This window comes from Cenococcum geophilum (genome assembly GCF_001692895.1).
Source record: "Cenococcum geophilum 1.58 unplaced genomic scaffold K441scaffold_20, whole genome shotgun sequence".
In the NCBI taxonomy this organism is placed as follows: Eukaryota; Fungi; Ascomycota; class Dothideomycetes; order Gloniales; family Gloniaceae; genus Cenococcum; species Cenococcum geophilum.
Window position 1 is genome coordinate 499,767 of NW_027137578.1, and position 19,756 is coordinate 519,522.

Genomic DNA, 19,756 nt, shown 5'->3' on the forward strand with positions numbered 1-19,756 from the left:
ACCACCGAGGTAGTAACGGAGAAGCTTTTCATGAAACCATTAAACGAACGAAGTCTTTAAACTAAGCTTGGAATTACTCAACGATGGTTCGACGGCAGTTTTACATTCAACTAATCTGCTTCATTGCTCATAATCATGCTGCTGAAATTGGAATTTATAATGCATGTAGCGACATTTCCAGGACCTGAAATAATTTCCCGGCTGAGCCCCGAATTTGTCCACGATGTAGACAACCTTCCTGATCCCGGACTTAAAGAATTCCTGGCTCGTAACGGCCTAATCGAGAGATAGCGTGCATCAGATGGCTGTCTTTTCCGGTACTCTGCCAATTTACCAGATAGTCGACTCTGAGAATTGAGAAAAGAGTACGTAGCAATATTAGAAGTCTACGAGAACTCACATTTGTCGACAGATTTCGGGAAGACAGCCACCCTGAATGCAAGGTTGGGAGAAGTCAAGCTTCTGTTACGCGAAGGCGATAACTACTTAACATCCTTCAAGGCATATCAGGACAAGGCGGAAGATCTTGTCAATGGCATGCGAAATGAATTGAACACATTCGGCACCTCAGTGTCCTTACAACTCAAAAGTTCAACCAAAGGGGTTCTGGGTGGCCACCAGAACGTCCTCAATCGTGCGATTTCATGCTTGACAGTTGAGTATAGAGTCAGCGGCAAAAAAGATCAGAAGGACAGGTTCGCATTCGTGCTTTGGGATTTCATACAACGTGGCAAAAGTCGGGCATTTGTGGATCAACTCAGCTCGTCTCAACTATTCTCCCTTAATCCGGTATCGAGGCCTTCCCAGCCAAATGTTTAAGCTGGAACAGAAGTATTTTACCTAACTACGCAACTTGAGAAGGAGTTACGACAACAGCAAGAGGTTGATGGGTTTGGCGAACTTCTGCAGGACCAATTTGCGGATCCGGGCTCTGACACGAATGCGGAACATGAACAACACGCACCTGAGCTTGTGAACATAAGGCCGGGAGACAGACTGGACTTAAGCAGCCTGGTTCTTCAGCGCGTGGGCACAGATCGGCATACAGACACGAACGAGTCGCAGGTCTCTAACTTGATCTAGGATTGGCAGGCTAAAGTGAACCTACTTTCTAAAGAAAGATCTCGTGAGAAGCTGGTTCCATCAACCGTTCAGAGAGCTCATGACGCTGTTCGACAAGCTGAGGAAGACATGGGCGAATGCGAAGAAGCGGCAGAAATTTTGAAAATATTGAGAGGCTACGCTGTGACTTCGACAGAATTGATTAGGGCAATTGCAAGTGAAGGCAAAGGCTTGGCGTTTGTGGATTGGTTTACCGCAGATATTCCGGGAGTACCGCGCGCTTTGCATATATGATCGTTCTTCGGACTTCACCTAAAGCCGCATCACCGATTTTGCACCGTCTGACGCCAGGCATTGGACCCAGAACCACTCGATGGGTCCAAGAATACCTAACTGCGGGTGCCGCAAACTCTAAGCAATCTGCGTACCTACATTTGCAAGAACTTGCTGCCTTGGTGAATCTTTTAGCTTCGTTGACAGACCCGAACGAAACTCTGGTCTTTTGTCCTACCAGTGTCTGGAACGTCCACCGTGTGCCACTTCATGCTCCCGAGCTTCCGGTCGCTTGTTCAAGCTTACTGAGCACGCACTCAATATCTCCCTTGACGGACGAGCATCCAGATGAAGAGTTAATCGGAAACATTCTGGCTGTGAGAAATCGAATCGTCTACACCTACAGTCGGTCTTTGTTGCATATCAATTTTCAGGCTCGCCAGAGCCGAACGGTGATCCCCTCAGATGATTGGCGAGCAACTGTCTTGTCGCCGCTCTCACAGTTACCTCTAGCACCGCACACACTTCCACTCAAAGGCGCCTTTAAACCAGTACTCACGAGAACGATTGATACCAACACGAGACGATGCTTGCTGGTGGACGCGCTCCTATTAGGAAGTATGGGCACGTGAAGAAAGACGCATTCGTGAATTAGGAATCTAAGGCCCCGTTGGTCTTCTAACTAGTTTCCGAGACGCAGTGAGACGGTTGATTACGCGTCGAGGCAAAGAATCATTGATGAGATGGGCCGCGTTCATTCATTACGGTTACTGGATGTTTCCGTCAAGAGAACTCGAAGGTTCTTGGGATTTAAAGTAAATTGTCCCGGGACTGGAAGGCTCCTAGACTGGAGTAAAGTTTCCTAGGATTTTTACAAAGCGTTTGCCATGAAATGTGATGAGGTATTATAAACGAGGATTACGAGTCCTGCTCACCCACTATTAGCAGCTAATTTTCAACTACTTGCGTTCGGGGTAGAAAGCGTAACCCTTCCGCCTATCTTCTCGTATCTAGTCCACCGCTAGCTGATATAAAGTTCTTATAGTCTAAAATTGACAAACCGATAAAACGGGACACGATTGGTTGATCAGAGAAAGAAGGTGCCTGAGAAGAGGGTGGGCTGGGTGAGCGGTGGGTGAGCGGAGGATGAGTCGGAGCTATAAAGAGCGGCGATGCTGACTAGCCGAGAGAGGACGCTAGAAAAGCAATAACGTTGGTCCGATGCTGCAGGAACAAGCCTCGACAGGATTGGCGCCCCACCGTACCCCTGGAAACCACGAGCAGAAGAAACGCCCAAAGCCACCTTGCAGTCACAGAAGCAATTGCCAAGCCACGCAAAGAGTCCCCCAACCACATATTAATTAAATATAGTTCCCAGCAATACCGATGTCCAAAACGAGGCCATGCGCCTCAGCCCTATATATACCGATCTAGAATGCTCCCCCTATGAATCCCAGGATCCTTTGTGTTCCTGTCTATGTACAGAAGACCCGTAATCACGTGCCCAATTGTCAACGCTCTGGGCTAGGTTTATATACGGTGCATTTCCATGCATGTTGCTATTTCGCGTTGAATATGTGCAGCCGGCGCGCGCCTTTCAGCGAGCCGAATAAAATATGAAATATAAAATAAAAACATTACAGTATCTTACCTTTACCTTTGCGTTTCGATGCCGGTACTAGATGGCAGATGCTCGATGGTTGACACTGGATGGCGGGGCGCCGATTCTAGATCTGCTTTTTGCGTTGGCCGGGTGCGTGCGGATACCTGGCAACACCACCAATCCCTTCCCAACCCCTCAATAGAAGAAAGCGGCGCCAAAGACCGCCGCGGTAAACAGGGTCGAGAGGCCGTACTCGATCTCCCAAATAGCCATCTGCGGGCCCAGAAACGCAATCTTCTTGCTCTGCTCCGTCGGATGCGCGACGCCCGTCTTCGGGTCGCGGTTCAGCAGCGCCTCGCGGTCGGGCATGCTGGGCGGGTTAATGGCGTAGGAAATCGGGATCCAGAACGCGCTGACGACGATGATCCAGGCGATGGGCGGCCAGAAGGCGTGCGTCAGGCCGCACAGCAGCTGGTCGTTGATCGTGTACTGCTCGGCGGCGCAGCGCGACGTCGTCAGCGTCACCGCCGCGAGGCAGAAGTACACGTACAGGATGTGGTAGCCCGCGAGGTAGTTGATGACGATGACGCGCAGGCGGCGCAGCAGCGGGGCGCGTACCGCCGGGTCGCGCTCTGACAGCTCCGATTTAAGGGACCCGGACGGCTTGAAGGCTTGTTTTTGGCCGCCGAGCCAGATGGGCAGCACGAAGGATCGGATGATAGTGAGGGCAATGTAGGGGCTCATCCAGAGCTGAGCCCTGCTGCCGCGCTGGCCGGTCTGATAGCCGGAGGGGATGAAGAGGGCGAACTCGCACAGGCGGTTTGTGAAGAGCGAAGCGAAGCAGGCGCGGATTAGCCAGCGGAGTTGGGTGCCGTTGCTGTATGCAATGAGAGGTTTGCCGGAGATGAGGACTACCGGCAGGGCGAAGAGAGAGATTGTGAGAATGATGTTGAAGAGAGATAGGACGGCGTAAATGAAGGTCGAGAAGCGCTGGTAGAAAGTCATTTTCTCGATCGCCTTGCCCCAGAGGCCGAATTTGAGCTGGAATGATGTTTCGACTGTTCCAAGAGCCTAGCAAATTTATTAGATTGAATTTCTGCAGATCCATATCTGGAGAAGAAACTTACCCATCTCGTTCTTTGCTTAAGATGGCTGCCGAAACTGTCAGGGACTGTGCCGAATTGTAATGGTTCATGAACATATGCCGTTTTCCATCCTCTTCCTAAAAGGAGTGTTGATGTAGCTACGTCTTCGGCAATGGATCCTTGCGGGAAGAAACCAATTTCTTCAAGCGCGTCTCTCCGCGCAATATAGCCTGAGCCAGTACACCACGCAACCCCTAAAGCGTCTTTGATTGGTTCTGATACATGAACGAAGAAATCCAGACTCTGACATAGAGGGTCATTAGGAGGAACGTTGTAGAAGAGCTGGCAGCTTGATTAGCAGAATAAATGCAATACTGAGGAGATTTATACTAGCCTGAGGAGGGCACGCAAGAGCCATTTTCGGGTCTCGTACCAAGTGAGGGATGACGGCCCTGAGCCAATGCGGTTCTGGTATCATGTCGGCATCCAAAGCTGCCACATATTGAGAAGCTCCGCCTGGCATGGACAAGACTTCCTGGATGCCATAGTTGAGATTTCCCGCTTTGAAATGGTGTGGCACTCCTGGAAATTTCGGTCGACACCTGTAGACGAGATTCGGATATACTTCCTCCAAATGGCCAATTGCTTGACGGAGATCTGTGCAGTTAGCATCGTCCAGGATGACAACGCGAAAACGGTCTTGAGGATAATCAACTTCGCAGGTCGCGCGTGTCGTGTCAAGCACAAGATCAACATCCTCTCCACAGCATGTTATGAAAATGTCAACCGTTGGCACGTCATTCCCGACGAGGCGCAGCTGGGGACGATTACGCCTCTTGAGAATGAATACAGACCAAAATAGCTGAAGAAAAACAGGGACAGCTGTGGCCATTTCAACTCCGATGAAAGCCCAAGCCAGGGGAAACGTCTCCTGTGATTTTCTCTGGGCGGAAATGACGAAGAGTATTCGCAGTGTGAAGTAGAGCCAATATGTCCCCAATGTGGCAATAGCTAGAAATGGAGTCAGATAGTATAGATATCGTTTCCATGCTGATAGCTGCTCATGGTCGTCTCGGCGATGAAGATGGGCTATGGATCCTTCTTTTTCCCAATCTCGGTCAAATAGTGTTGAGGAAGGAGCGTATGGGAACAATGGTTTTAGAAGCTCTTCACTTCTCTAAAGAATGGTCAGTAAGAGAGTTGCTGGAGTGCTAGAGTGCAAACATACCAGAGGAGTTGGAGTAGTAAACGAAGAATTCACAGAGTTTCTACCGCTTCCAAGCGTCCAAGGCTGAGAAGGTGTTGCCAAAGGAGTGATTTCAGGACTTTCAGCATAGAGATCTCCAAGAGACCTCAGGCGACTCATTCGTGCCATTGGAGGTCTTGTAGACGTGTGCTGAATCTCCTCTCGGCTCTCGGCGCGAGACTCGATATATTCCTCTTTCAATTCATATTTAGATTCTCGGAATCCGTCCAAGGTGTCACTGGGTGTTGAAACGAAGGTAGAGGTTGTCGACTGCTGAGAAGCTGTTGCTGAGCTCCTCCTGTTGTTTTCGTTGTCGAGCTGCTGCTGAATATCAATGTAATCCCCATCGTCGATGCGTCTGATGGTCGACATAATTGTGGCCCAAAGAAAACGAATATTTACAGCAGAGGAGTATGCGGGCTGCAGCAAACAGTGAAGCTTGTGCTGGCCGACAACAAGAACAATTGATGAGTCGAATGCAAGGTATTTCGCCTATGAGGAAAACAATAATGACGAAAATATCGGAGGCTTGAGCACCGTTCAGCCGACAGCATCTACAGGTGGCTGACACCGGATCCCCATGAGCCAGATAACAGACTCCGATTGAATTTATCGGCGGCAGCTAGCCTCCTACCAGATCGCCAGCTATGGAGATACGAGGAAATTTAAGGACATAACAGGGCACAACAGGAGGACAGCGCCATTGCGTTGGGGTACAGTATTATAAAATGTCTTCGAACCTACCGGTTCATATTGGATCCTGCATCTTGCCTACGGTGGTCGACATCGATCAACGGCACACCCTCGGTCCCTCCCATTTGGAAAGCTCGATACCAGCATTGAACTCGCCCAACATTGACCAACAATGTGGCTCCTCTCGCTGCTTAGCGGAGCGTTGCTCGTGCTACCTGTGGCAGTGACGGTGGGAGTGTACATCGGTATAGAGTCACAGCGGATCTTCCACGGCGGCGACTTCAACGGATTCACGACGGGTGGCAATGGAGGAGGAGGCGGTGGAGGAGGCGGTGGAGGAGGCGGGCGCCACAAGCTCACAACTGAGACGTTCTGCCAGAAGGCGTACGGAATCACGCCGTTTCCAGGACGATATGTTTGTAAGGCCCCTGCATTCACTTTCCACTCATCTGCATTCACTGGGACAATCCCCAGCATCGTTGGCTGTGTTGGCTGGTTGGCTGGGTTGATTGCGTTGGACTGTGGTTAGATTCGCAGAGCGTTGTTACCCTAGCAGCGTATCGTGGGCGGGCAGGTTTTGACAGGCGATCCCTGCGCCAATCTGCAGCCACTCAGACCACCACTCAGACCACCACTCAGACCACCCCCAAACCCTTTTTCAAGTTTCCTCCTGCTCATCACGCTAATTCGGGTGGCAGTCAATCCCAACCAGGTTAGCTCACGCCAACTGTCATTTTTTGATGTCTCGTTCTTGATGCTGGTCTGTCTCGGCTGCTAACTCGAACCTGGCGATCTTAGTGGGGCGACAAAGAAAATCTTGGCGATCTCTGCATGAATGTTTGTCCGCCCTCTGATCTCTTCTTGGCGCTGTTTTGCGCCGCGGTTGCCTCATTCTTTCCCTGCACCTTTCCTGCACCCCTCGCACTCTTGGCTCTCGCTTCTTTTAGTCTCCTTTCTGGGCTCCACTCTTGTTTACTCTTGGTTCTCTTGTTTTCCTTTTCGTTCTCCCTCGTAACCACTCCACGTTCACCCCCACTCATTTGTCTGGTCGTCGAACGTGCCACCCTGACCGCTACGCAGATCACCACAGACGCCGCAACAACTAAAGACTCGTTGTTTGCTGCAGGTTTCTCGGCGACATGGCACTATCCTCCGGGCTCCGCTTCTGCACCTGTGCATGCATTTCCCAATGCCAAGCTCCTGTTGCCCGATACCATCCCCGTACTGCTGTCCAACCTGTCCGCCTTGACCGTTGACATCGAGTGGACATACGGTCTCGGGAACTACGTTCACAACGAGACCAACAACACCAACATAGCCGAGGCCGGTGTCAATGCGAACGTCGCCGTAGACATGTTCCTGGCGAATGACAGGAACAAGTCAGCCAGCACCACTGATTCCGAGTACGAAGTTATGGTCTGGTTTGGACGATGGGGTGACGCAACCGACCCCATCGGACTTTTCGACGGCTCCCAGGCCACGCACGACGCAAATGGGACTATTTTGTAAGTGCTATGTCATGTTCTGCTGCTGCTACTGCTTCTGCTTCTTGCATGGTGATCTGCTGTGTGTACTTTCCCTCTTTGGAAAACCGACTAATGATATTGACAGCGATCTCTATTATGGCGACAACGATTTTGGTCAACGCGTCTTCACATGGATGACACAGCAAAACGTCACGGCGTTTACCGGCGACATCAGCCCTCTGTTGCAGAGACTAAGCAACTTCAGCGGTCCCGACTCAGATACTTACCTCGGCTATCTTGCTTTTGGATCTGAGGTGCTGTACTCGTTCGAGAATGTGACTGTGTTCGTCCCGAGACTGGAAATGGACGTCGTGACAATAACTAGCTAGAATTATTACTTAGGATTTTTGAAACCTACCGTTTCATTCGGAAATGTTTCAAGCTACGGGAAACAGGCACGGGATTAATTACACAAGCAAGAAGCGAACATGTATCATCAAGAATTATAATTTAAATTAGATGGTGGGAAAGTCATGGTCTCTGGCAGATCCGTATCTCACGGGTAATAGAAATGGAAAAAACTTAATTTTATTGTCGACCGCCTCTCTACTGCGGGGCCGAGACGCTCGGACACCACGAATTCAAATGTTGTGGCTTTGAATCCTGGTCCCTTTTTGGCTCAATTAGTAACTGTGGCGTCACTTCCGAACATCGTGTGAGATTGCCGATATGCTAGGGATCGAAGGCCTCACTTCTCAACGTTATTAGGACGCCACTTTTCCCGTCGTTTCCGTTGACTGCCAAGTCGTTCTTAACATATAAAGGCCACCGGGCAGCCTTGACCACGTAGTCAGAGTCGGAGAGGAATCCGGACAGTTCGATGTGTGGTCGACGGATGGTGCCGTGCCAAGGTTGATTCGCAAGGTCCACCTATTGTTTCCTGCACTGGATGGTGCCTTGGTGGTACGGTGCCTCAGATCCCAACAACCGCCGTTATCGTTGCTCGGTAGCATTCACGACTTCGCCGCGCGTCCTCTGCATGGTGGTACACGCACTCAGATCCCAACAACCGCCGTTATCGTTGCTCGGTAGCATTCACGACTTCGCCGCGCGTCCTCTGCATGGTGGTACACGCACTCAGATCCCAACAACCGCCGTTATCGTTGCTCGGTAGCATTCACGACTTCGCCGCGCGTCCTCTGCATGCTGGCCATAGATTCTAGTCTTAAACTCCGCTTATTTTTTTTTCTCTCTGCCCGAAACTGCCGCGTGGATCAAATAGCATGGCGGGCTCAGCGACGTTCCTTGAGACAATGGCTCCGACCCCGGATGAGGCTTCCTCAAGATAGTATGGCCACTGGAAGAAACATGCCGGGTGCGTTCACACACGCGCCGTCTGTTCTCGTAAAAAGGGTGGTCTTGTGCTATAGAAGCTCGCTATCCTAGGGTTAATCGACCATACCTGAGCGACAGCTCAACTCTATACGCCAGAAATGCGGCTCGCCGCTCAATCGTCGATATCATTTTGAGGGCCGACGAATTGCTGCTAACGGTTCGAAACATAGCTTCCCGATAGTATACTAATGCTGAATAGAGTACTTCCGGCTAATGATACTAGGGTGCAGCTGTTTGTTTTCGGGGTCCTAGCCGATGAAGAGCGGCTCGTGGGGCGTCCGAGTGAGTCGAGAAGATGAGAATCTCTTTAGGTTTCTCATCCTGCTGCGGGCATGCACGGGATGACCGAGCCGCGTACCGTCCCAAACTCCCTGGCATCTACGTTACTTGAACTATATTGAGATACGTGGTAATGGAACCCACTGGAGCGACGAGCGTACCGTCAAGCCATTATTCGCGGCGTTCTCGTTCCGTGTCTGGCAGCGTTTACCTCCCACCTGTTTGCCGTTGGTTAGTCGACTCTCCATACTCATCATTCTGAATATTTCGAGCCCCCTGGTCCGTGATCCTGTAACTTCTCGGACTGTGCTCGGCTTTTTAGTGTCCATCATCCGCAGACCTTCATCAAAAAACCCTTCGCCAAAGAATCCAATCTCATTTTATCCGAGCTCCATGCTAGCCTACCCTTCACGGATTGAATTCGATCCGACAAGGATCTTATTGCAGTGCAAGAGATGCTGCTTCAGTCACTCAGGTTCTCATATCGGCAGCGAGATACACCTCCAATGCGGCATCCGTGGATCAGGTTCTAGTGCAGCAACGAGGTGCGAAAATGCCAATTCTGGCGTCTGGGCCTCGATATTAGCAAGTTATTCCACCTCGAATTTGAGACCCATATAGGCTCTGATGGCCACAATATGTGTGGGTGTGGAAGCCATGTCGCGACTTCCGGGTTAGGGATTTTTGGTTGAGTGTTTCCTTTTGCACTTTACACCGTCTGTGGGAGTGTGGCTGGTATACTCTCTTCATTTCCATCCACTTGTCCGCTTTCGCAGCCACTGAGGTATGGCGATTTGCTTCCAACACTGGAATGACAAAGATGGTGCCACGCTGGCCCAGGCCATTGAATTCGTGGATTCAGTGAGGTCCCGCAGTTGGTGTATCGCCATTATTCTGATGGATAGCGGCAATCTGAGTGTTGCATCTCGCAGTCTTGACACGATCCAAAAACTTATCTGCAAATCCATAGGCAGTATATCCACTCTGGCATCGAAGCGCACCATGGGTGGACCTCCAGCGCTGAATCTCCCCTGCTGGTGACATTTTTGGATTCGAGCTGAACCGTTTCGTCGGCCAGAGTTATTGCAGGCTCCGTGTGCCGGTTAAACGAGAAAACCGTATCGCTGACAGTCAACACCACTTTTTGCACGTACTGGATGTTGTTTCCAGCTTTCGCGATGGGGCGATAGTGCTCGACTGCCATATCAGCAATCTTAGAAATGGAACTCAATATCCGTGCCTACCAATGCCTGAGAGGAGAGACTGGGCTATTGCGGGAGTTGTTCCAAACTTGGTGTCGTCCAATACTACAACCATCGCTACATGTCTTCCTCTGCGTGTCGTTCGGACCTGACCAGTTTTAAGAGCCTGGGTGTTCTGTTTATGCTAAATTGACCATGCTTCAATATCCCACTGCAAAGCTAACACACAGTTAGACTGCTTAGCTTGAGATCGGTGTGTGCCAATCTCAGACCGAGGTTCCGGGGATATCGTCGCGTGCTCCTAGGGGAGTTCAAGATCGCCTCAACTGAGGTCAGAATCCTCGAAGCTGGTGGAAGCTGGGCTGACCGTATCATCATATCCACTCCACACCTAGCAATCGCGCCGGACTGGTTCTACCGAGGTCATCAGCGCCGTCCCTGCACCTGACGGCCCGTTGTTGAGAGACTGGGGACGCGTTCACTGCCCATGAGTGTGAAACCTGAAATCTGGAAACATGTTATCGGATTCACTGGGACTGGACTCCCGACTCCATGGAGCCGTGGCTGGACCTTGGGAATATGTCGTTGATGGGACGGTTTCCGATCTTGGCGCCCAGCTTCCCTCAACTTGGTGTGGGGCGCTATACTGCCCGAAAAGCCTACAGATCCCCACGCCGCTGGCTTCCGCCATCTCTGGCGACAGCTACTTTGACATTTTTTTTCACCATCTACCTCAAACGGGATTGAACTAGGCACCTCCGGAACTCGAAATCGAATAAAGTGGTGATGCCGGCAACATCCTCGGTCTACCTTATCCGGGCTACTGTTATGAGAACCGGCACCAGTCCTCCCGTAGTTGACTGGTTGCGGAGCAAGAAACCTCCATTGATGACTCAGGTGGGGACCGTGGGGTAATATCCATGCTGGACATTGCATGGCGGACTTAGCAACCCTTCCTAGAGTATCCCAAGTCTGTTTGCGGACGCACGCAACATATCGACTGCGAAAACTCCCTCTTGAGCTAGAAATCGCGGCAGGCGCCTCTTGGACTAGAAATAACACCACTACGCGTGTTTGGATTAGGCAGGCGGTGTTTAGATATAAATTAAGGGTGTCCCCTTACCGGAGTCCTAAATCGATATATAACTCATTCTAGAATGAGGTGGAAATAATCCGGAATATCACGTGTATCGGTCGGAACAGCTCTCCCCCGCCATGGGATATTCCGACCTAAGACAATTTGCCTTGCAGTTAACCGGCACCAACCGTAGGGATATAATCTGCGAGGCCTTGCATCTTCTTCTGTTGTCGCCCACCTTCGTGTCCTTCTGTGTCTCCCATCATCTCCTTCTCCATCACCAACGATGGCTGGTAAAGACTGCCACGTCGCGGAATGTCAGGCCAATGAAGTTGTGGACCACTCTCCCATCGGCTTTGCCGACGAAAATGTTTACGTCAGCCACAATGGCATAGCGCCTGAAGAGCTCACTCATAAGGCTGCCGAGCGAGGCTGCGCTGCCACAGACAAGTAAATACTCACCCCTCGCTTCTTCAACTGCAAGTCGCTTACTGCTGTCTTTAGGTACGGCCATTCGCTTGTCCAATTCGACCCAGGTGCCGAAGCCAGACTTCGGATGAAGATTGATCTGTATATTGTTCCCACCGTCTCTCTCCTCTATCTCTTCTGTTTTATTGATCGTGCTAATATTGGTAAGTCATATCTTTGGTAAACTTCCAACATTCAAATCTCACAATATCTCATTGCAGGCAATGCCAAACTTGCTGGTTTCGAGAAGGATCTCCACCTGAAAGGCTATGACTACAACAGGGTTCTCTCTGTCTTCTACATCTCCTACATTATCTTCGAGATCCCATCCAACATGGCCTGTAAATGGATTGGCCCTGGCTGGTTCATTCCCAGCATCTCACTCGGCTTCGGAATCTGCTCCATCTGCACCGCCTTCGTCCACAACATCCACAGCGCCTCCGGCGTCCGCTTCCTCCTCGGTCTGTTTGAAGCCGGCATGATGCCGGGCATCGCCTACTACCTCTCCCGTTGGTACCGACGCAGCGAACTAGCCTTCCGCCTCTCCCTCTACATCGTCATGGCGCCGCTCGCAGGCGCATTCGGCGGGCTGCTCGCCTCGGGGATCCTCAAGCTATCCCACTTCGGGGGCCTGCACACCTGGCGCATGATCTTCGCCATCGAAGGCATCATCACATGCGGCCTCTCCGTCATCTCCTTCTTCACGCTGACGGACCGCCCCGCCACCGCACGCTGGCTGACGCAAGACGAACAAGACCTCGCAATCGCGCGCGTCAAGTCCGAGCGCGTCGGCACGACCGAAGTCCTCGACAAGCTCGACGTGCCCAAGATCCTCCACGGCATCTTCAGCCCCGTGACCCTCTGCACCGCCTTCATCTTCCTGCTGGACAACATCACCGTCCAGGGCCTCGCATTCTTCGCGCCCACCATCGTCGGGACAATCTATCCGCACAACAACGTTGTGTCGCAGCAGCTGCACACCGTGCCGCCGTACGTCGTCGGGGCGTTCTTCACCGTGCTATTCCCGTTCTTGAGTTGGAGGTTTGACCGCCGCAACCTGTTCTTCATCCTCAGCGCGCCCCTGATGATGGCCGGCTACACCATGTTCCTAGCCTCCACGAACCCGCACGTCCGCTACGGCGCCGTCTTCCTCATCGCCAGCGGCGCCTTCTCCTTCGGGGCCCTCTGCAACGCGCAGGTCGCCGCGAACGTGGTCTCCGATACCGCGCGCTCGGCGGCCATCGGGACGAACGTCATGGTGGGGAATTTCGGGGGCTTGATATCAACCTGGAGTTTCCTGCCGTTTGATGCGCCCAACTATCATATTGGCAACGGGCTGAATCTGGCGACGTCGACGACGATTTTTTTGGGGTCGATTGCGCTCTTGGGGTGGATGCTGTGGGATAATCGGAGGAAGGAGGAGCGGGATGTGGATCGCGAGTTGGAGGGGCTGGGTGTGAAGCAGGTGCAGGATTTGGATTGGCGGCATCCGGCGTTTCGGTGGAAACCGTAGGCTGTTTTTTTGGTCTGTTTTTCGGAAAGGGAGGGGAAATGAGCTGCGGATTGCGGGTCGGTTGGTGCTGTTGGTGCGGGCGGCCGCTGCTGCGGTTCAGGCGTTGGGTGGTTTGGGTTGGAGATTTGAGCGGGTATCTGTTCTGGCCAATAACTACTTTGGGTATTGCTGGCTTTGTTGCTTGTTGGGTGGATTGCCGTGAATGGTGAATGTCTGTGATTTCGTGTCCTGCTGTATGTGTGTGCCAATCCTGGAGATCGGGTGGTGTATATTCTATCACTAAGTTGTTTAGGCACGGTGGTGTGTACATGTACGAGACCNCATGAGGTGGATGTTGTAGAAGACGAATTTATTGGATATCAGATCACTGAATAGGCGTGGCGGGTAAGCGAGGTATGAAGCAGTATGAGGAAGTATCTCCAGCCTATTCGTGTATTATATGCCTAGCGTCAACTATTGTACGGTCAGCGCGACGACATAAGGCTCCAGTTTCCCTACACGGCGCCAACGAGCCTAAAAGGCATACTGTTCGATCAAGAGGACAGTGGAAGAGCTGGATACATATAGCAATTGCGATGGCCAGAATATGGTAAAATATGATTTTAGAGTTACAGTCAATTGGATTAAAATTTACAGATGCTGTAAAGCGAATTCATTATCCGCCGAGTTGAGTCTATCTGTTATCGATAAGGATTTAGCCAATTAGATCAATAGGATCAAATCGCCGTGCTCAGGAATATGAGACTGGTGATCTACTAAATATCATATAAAACAAGCCATATAGCCTATTTCTTAAGAATAAGTTAATATAAGATAGTTAATACTCATCCTTTCTATAGAATGGAATCTGATACTTTATACCTAAAGTGCGTCCCTGGCACTCGCAGGGGCCTCTTCTAATATTTACTGTCTCGTGGTTTCTGAATAGTATTCGGTAAAAGCCTTAATAGAAGCTTCCTTAATCGTTCGTGGTGTTCCTAAGACGATCTTTGAGCCTGTGAAGATTAGGGGGAGATTTAGTGTACTACGGTCGTTAAAATCGATAACTTAAAAAGGTGTAAAATCGGGTAGCGGCCACGGCTGGGGTGGTGGGTTTTTAGCGGTCCGATTTGATTAAACGTTATATTAAGTCGGCTGAATAAGATCTACATCATTGGAAAAGTCTTTTTAGTTAGATCTTTTAGGCTTAATATAGCAAGTACTTCTCTTTTATAAATAGAACTTAATAGTTTTATATATTTTTTATATATTATTAAAGTTGAAATTTTTATTTTGATTAAAAAACTTTATAATATTATTATACAATATAAACTTTAATTTAAATTTTTTATTTTATTTTCCACTTACTTTTAGTAAAGCGCTATAATTATTCTATATCCCTTTTATAAAATTTCTACCTAATCTTATAGTGTTATCTCGAGTATAAGTGTAATATATCTATTTATGTTGTGTGTGGTAAGATATTCGTAGTCCTTAGACCTGTAAGAATATATATATTAGGTCCCGCAAGAGTCGCAATAGATTCGCGATCACACTGTCTTTTTGGCCTTATGGCGACGTGGAGCGGGACACGTTACAGACCGTGGGAAACAACAACTCATTGACCGTATCTTATGATTTTTTTTATAAAAGGTAGTACTGTCGTAAATTATCCTAGCCCATTTATAAAGCACTCGATGACTGGACTGCTCGAAGCGCCTGTAAAACAGCGAAGAAATATCTTCCGATCGCCACAAATCCTCCCGGAAGAGAAAGGAAGAATACCGATGGAGGAGACATTTAGAAGACGGTGAAACCCTCACCAGGCTCCATATACTCCTCACCCTCGGCCTCACGCTTGCTCTTGGAAGCAGGGTCGAAGTAAGGGCGCTGTGGTTAATGTTAGTCATTGTGGGCACGCTGGAATTAGAAAATCGTACCTCGCCAATGCCGACGCAGCGCTGACCAGTACGGAGACCTTTGCTGTCATAGTCATAGGTGGCAGCATGATAGGTTGAGCGGTTGTCCCAGATAGCTACTCCATTGTCAGATATCATCCCCGATCTCTATTCGGAGAGGGGAAAAAAAAGGAAACGCATTTACCAAGGTCATTCTGGTTGTTCCACTTGAAACGAACCTGGAGGTCATGGTTCTCAGTAATCATACGGAGGAACTCATTGAGGAGATGGGCGCTCTCGCGCTCAGTCAAGCCGTTAATGTGCTGGACATGGTGGCCAACTGCGAAGATGGTCTTCCAGCCAGTGACTGGGTTGGTGCGGATAACCGGGTGCTCCGTGGAGAGTTCACCACCAACATTGAGTGGGTTGCCACGAGGTTCCTCGTATAGCTTGAACTTGTGGTCCTTGGCGGCCTGGGTAAAGAGGGGCTGGGCATAGGTAGCAGTCAAACCATCAAGGAACTTTTGGTAAGCAGGGGAGAATCGGTCGTAAACCTCATATCCAGAAGCCCAAAGAGTGTCTGTTAGAAGATTAAAAATGAATAAAATAAATCAGGGTCGAACCTACCACCACCAAGGGTTGGGATATCAGTAAGCTTTAAGATAGCATAGTCGGATGGGACAGGCTCAAAAGTGATATCGGAGTGCCAGCCCTTCTTAAGAGACTGCTGCTTCTTGTGCTGCTCAGTCTTGCGATCACAGAAGATCTTGGTGGCAAGGTCATTGCTGATGACGCTGTAAAATGTGTTGGCTTGTATTAAGAACAAGGCAGTGCAAAACATACACAAAACTCTTACCTAATCTCATCATCCTTGTTGCATTGGAATGACTTGTTGGAGATGGGGTGGATGTGCATGCTCGACTCGGCAGGCTTGCCAGTCAACTCACCCAGCTTTTGGCAGAGTTGCTTCTGAAGGTCGTTGGAGAGATCATTCTGAGCACGGAAGAAGACAACACCACGTTGGGAGACTGTGAATGATGTCAACAAAAGTTCTCAAAGGTGAGAGTGTAATTTCGACTTAGCAACCAAGTTGAACAACTAATTTAAGACCGGAGAGCAATGCTGATTAATCCGAAATGAAGCATGATACCGAAATTGAAAGCAAAGAATAGAGGAACCAACCAGTGACCGCGAGATCACGAATGAGCTCATCAGCATTAGGAGCCTGGAGCCATTCAGCGAGGTTGGCCTCTGGGAATTCCTTGCCAATACAAGGAGTGAGATCGAAGGACTCAAACTTGTCAAGAGCTCCGGTAAGCTGTAAAGGAGTCTTGATGAGTTTGGCAGGAGCTGTCCGCTTTAAGACAACATCCCGTGCCTTGGCCTTCAAGTCATAGATACGGGTTGTAGGATTAATCTCAACAGCAGACGGAGCCATAATAAACTTCAATGTGATACAATCAATTGAGTGAACAAGGTGCTTGGTTGTTTTAGATGTGCGTAATTGACCGATATTTGGGTAAGTCGCAAAGGCAAAACGGTAAACCAAAAAGACGTGTTGATCGATGAGGGCAGAAGGAAAATGGAAAGAAGAGGCCCAGAGGCTTATCTAACCTCAAGGCCTCCCCTAGCGACTGTCCAAAGCACCAGAGCTAGCCCACAATCCCGAGCGAATTCAAAGATAGTAAATTTACTTCAGCACAATATACGCACTAAAATGTCCAAACCAGTGAATCGGTAGCGAATCAAATTTAGCGGGGCATCGGTTCTAATCAAAGTGGGGCTCCTCGCTTTAAGGTCTGTTTCTCACGTCCTAGTCACTCGGTTTACAAGGGGGTAACCTGAGCGGGCTGCCGTCCTCCGTGCTAGTGCTTCCTGCTAGTGCTTATATTGCCATATCGCCACATTAAAACGATTGTTTATTTAGTATCAATACTTCATTAGACCCCTATCTGTAGTAATTATAGCGAGGCAGCGCTCCCTTATATTGCTAGTATACTTCTTAAATTCTTTAGGCTTAAGCTTCTTCTATTTCTCCTCTATATACCTTTAACTTTCTTTTTTATTATAGAAAACCTCTATTATATTTTTTTCCTTTAATAGCCTTTAGATATTCTTAATTAGGTTTAAATTAGGGGGATTTACTAGCTGTTCTATTATAAGTATGCTATTCTATTTCTATGCTAGGCGGGTTACTTTTACTAAGTAAATTAAGGTATTGTCCTTTATAAGAATAGGCTAGTATTATCCCTTAACCCGCTGAAATTCGTCTACGCATTATCGATAAGAATTAGCCAATTAAATCAACGTAATCAACTTTTCGCATGGTTTAGATTCGGTGTTCTGCACGGACTACGGAGGTCGCTAACATCTAAATTTGCACCTTCCTAATTAGAAAACTAAGCGACTGCGCACGTGAAATCACGGGTGCGTAGCTATCAGCCTACCCTACGTAAATTTAGACACGATCCCACTACAAATGCGTAATTCTTAGCACTACTGCGTAAGCTGCAATACCGACTGCGTAAATTATAGCACTAATAAAATTTGATAAATTTTAAGTTATAATAACTTCTTTAATACTATTAATTATATAATAATTTTAATTTAGAATCTATATAGAGCTTTTAAAATTTTATATAAAAATATAAAAATATAAATTTATTAATATACTAAGAGAGTTAGAAAATTAGTTTCCTAATTAGGAAGGTGCAAATTTAGATGTTAGCGACCTCCGTACTTACTTCGTAAACGCTAGCGGGTTAAGAGATAGTATTTGCTATAGTTTCTATATAAAAGCCTTAATATTAGGGTATATATATATACAATATATATCGCCAGTTAATTAGTCCTCTAAATAAGGTAAATAAATAGCCTTCTATGCTCTTTCTACTGGTACTTATAGAAGCTAGCCAATTCTATAAGCTAGGTAATTGTATAAGCTAAGTAATTATACAAGCTAGGTACTTATAGGAGCCGGCCGATCCTATAAGCTAGGCGATTATATAAGCTAGGTGCTTATAGGAGCTAGCCAATTTTATAAACTAGGTAGTTATATAAGCTAAGTACTTATAGGAGCTAGGCGCTTATAGGAGACCGTAAGAGCTAGGTAATCGTAATCTAGTACCCTTTATTAACGCTTAGCTATAAGCTAGTCCATCCTATAAGCTAGGTAATTGCGTAAGCTAGGCGATTATATAAGTTAGGTAATAGTAATAGTTTAAGTATAAGCCTATCCTGCTACCTTTATAAAGTTAAAAATAACTACTAGTAAATTGTATAAGCTAGATATAACGGAACCTTGTAGTAAGTACTACGGTAGGTCCTATTAATAGGCTAAGTGTGTAGGTATTGCAAGTAGTTAACAACGTAATAATAACTGGTAGAGTGGTTGCCTAATAGATTAACTCTAATTATATTCTAAGAATTACTATAAGGAAGGAACTATCTAGGTAGGGACTAAGGGTCCTTAAATACACAACCGTACTCCTATAAAATCCTTCTTATATATAAGGTACGTATTATATATAAGGTATATAAGTTCCTCCTATTCCTCTTGTTTAATACATAGCACATTATATAACTTGCTTACTACTCTTCGTTATATAGTTCTACCGGCTCCATTTTAGACCGTGCCCGTATTAACCAACTAGCTTCTTTTAACTCTTCTCTAAGTAGTCGTAATATTATACTTAAAGCGTCCATAACACTATCTCCCTCCTCTCTATTTTCGTCCTTAAAGATCCCTAATATCTCTAAGTCGTTTACTAGAGGTATAATATCCGTCTAATTAATTTAGTTAATATTGTTACTTATTATACCTAAAGCATCTTCTTCTTTATACGCGTAATATTATGCTCGCACTATTACTACTATATTATCGCTTAGTAAAATTATACCATCTCTATATTCTTATTATGCGAAAGAGGGGTTAGTTTATGTTACGCTGGCGAGCCCTTTGTCTCGGCAACTATCCTCTTACTTAGAGTGTACCAAAGCAAACGTTTATTCTTCCTATAACGTCCATTCTACTTCTAACGCTAAATATACGCGTCCTATAACTTTTAGTAGTCTCTAAGTTCCCTAAGTAATTTATTATAGGGTCTTATGTTTAAACTGTCACTATAAAGCTTAACGGTGACCTAGCGTAGGCCCTTACTAAGCTTAAGCGTTCTTGGGATATAGAATAGAAAGCCCTAAATACTTAGATCGCGGCATCTGCTTGGCTGCTTTGTCTTAAGAAAGTCCGTAAGAAGGTTTATTCTAAGGAGTAGAAACTTATAAAATAAGGTCTGTAGGAACTTGGTAATAAGAAAACTAACTCTCCTCCTATAAAGGAAATAACTCTAAGTAGTTTAGCAGTCGCTCTTCCTAGGTCCCCCTTAGGTAACTCGTTTTTTAATAATCCTTCTTTATTAATGTTGCCTGACCTATTTTTTTCTAATACTCCTATACCTTTCCTATAGCGTTCTTTAAATTTTATAGTGGTTCCTAGGTAGTCTTAGTATAACCTATC

General features: G+C 47.7%; 5 protein-coding genes across 5 annotated transcripts; 3 read left to right on the forward strand and 2 right to left on the reverse strand.

Moving 5' to 3' along the window:
* Positions 1-1,062: 1,062 nt before the first annotated feature.
* Positions 1,063-2,240, forward strand: K441DRAFT_108061 (uncharacterized protein). Its single transcript, XM_067639940.1, has one exon. It carries the CDS (start codon positions 1,353-1,355, stop codon positions 1,965-1,967), a length of 615 nt encoding a protein of 204 aa, XP_067504166.1. The 5' UTR covers positions 1,063-1,352; the 3' UTR covers positions 1,968-2,240.
* Positions 2,241-2,912: 672 nt separating this feature from the next.
* Positions 2,913-5,840, reverse strand: K441DRAFT_108041 (glycosyltransferase family 2 protein). Its single transcript, XM_067639939.1, has 4 exons — positions 5,252-5,840; positions 4,418-5,200; positions 4,066-4,365; positions 2,913-4,009 (listed from the first exon to the last, which is right to left on the reverse strand). The coding sequence occupies exons 1-4, from the start codon at positions 5,639-5,641 to the stop codon at positions 3,134-3,136; spliced, it is 2,349 nt and encodes a 782-aa protein (XP_067504167.1). The 5' UTR covers positions 5,642-5,840; the 3' UTR covers positions 2,913-3,133.
* A 204-nt stretch (positions 5,841-6,044) lies between these two features.
* On the forward strand, positions 6,045-8,118 carry K441DRAFT_659517 (glycoside hydrolase family 12 protein). Its single transcript, XM_067648550.1, has 5 exons — positions 6,045-6,381; positions 6,661-6,674; positions 6,761-6,799; positions 7,043-7,467; positions 7,574-8,118. The coding sequence occupies exons 1-5, from the start codon at positions 6,135-6,137 to the stop codon at positions 7,815-7,817; spliced, it is 969 nt and encodes a 322-aa protein (XP_067504168.1). The 5' UTR covers positions 6,045-6,134; the 3' UTR covers positions 7,818-8,118.
* A 3,550-nt stretch (positions 8,119-11,668) lies between these two features.
* On the forward strand, positions 11,669-13,363 carry K441DRAFT_559872 (putative MFS transporter; the record flags this gene model as incomplete). The annotated part of the gene is made up of 3 exons (XM_067643474.1): positions 11,669-11,832; positions 11,887-12,014; positions 12,072-13,363. 3 exons carry the CDS (start codon positions 11,669-11,671, stop codon positions 13,361-13,363), a joined length of 1,584 nt encoding a protein of 527 aa, XP_067504169.1.
* A 1,525-nt stretch (positions 13,364-14,888) lies between these two features.
* On the reverse strand, positions 14,889-16,804 carry K441DRAFT_659521 (putative alpha-ketoglutarate-dependent taurine dioxygenase). The gene is made up of 6 exons (XM_067648551.1): positions 16,423-16,804; positions 16,097-16,268; positions 15,868-16,034; positions 15,446-15,820; positions 15,283-15,377; positions 14,889-15,232 (listed from the first exon to the last, which is right to left on the reverse strand). The coding sequence occupies exons 1-6, from the start codon at positions 16,676-16,678 to the stop codon at positions 15,143-15,145; spliced, it is 1,155 nt and encodes a 384-aa protein (XP_067504170.1). The 5' UTR covers positions 16,679-16,804; the 3' UTR covers positions 14,889-15,142.
* Positions 16,805-19,756: the final 2,952 nt, after the last annotated feature.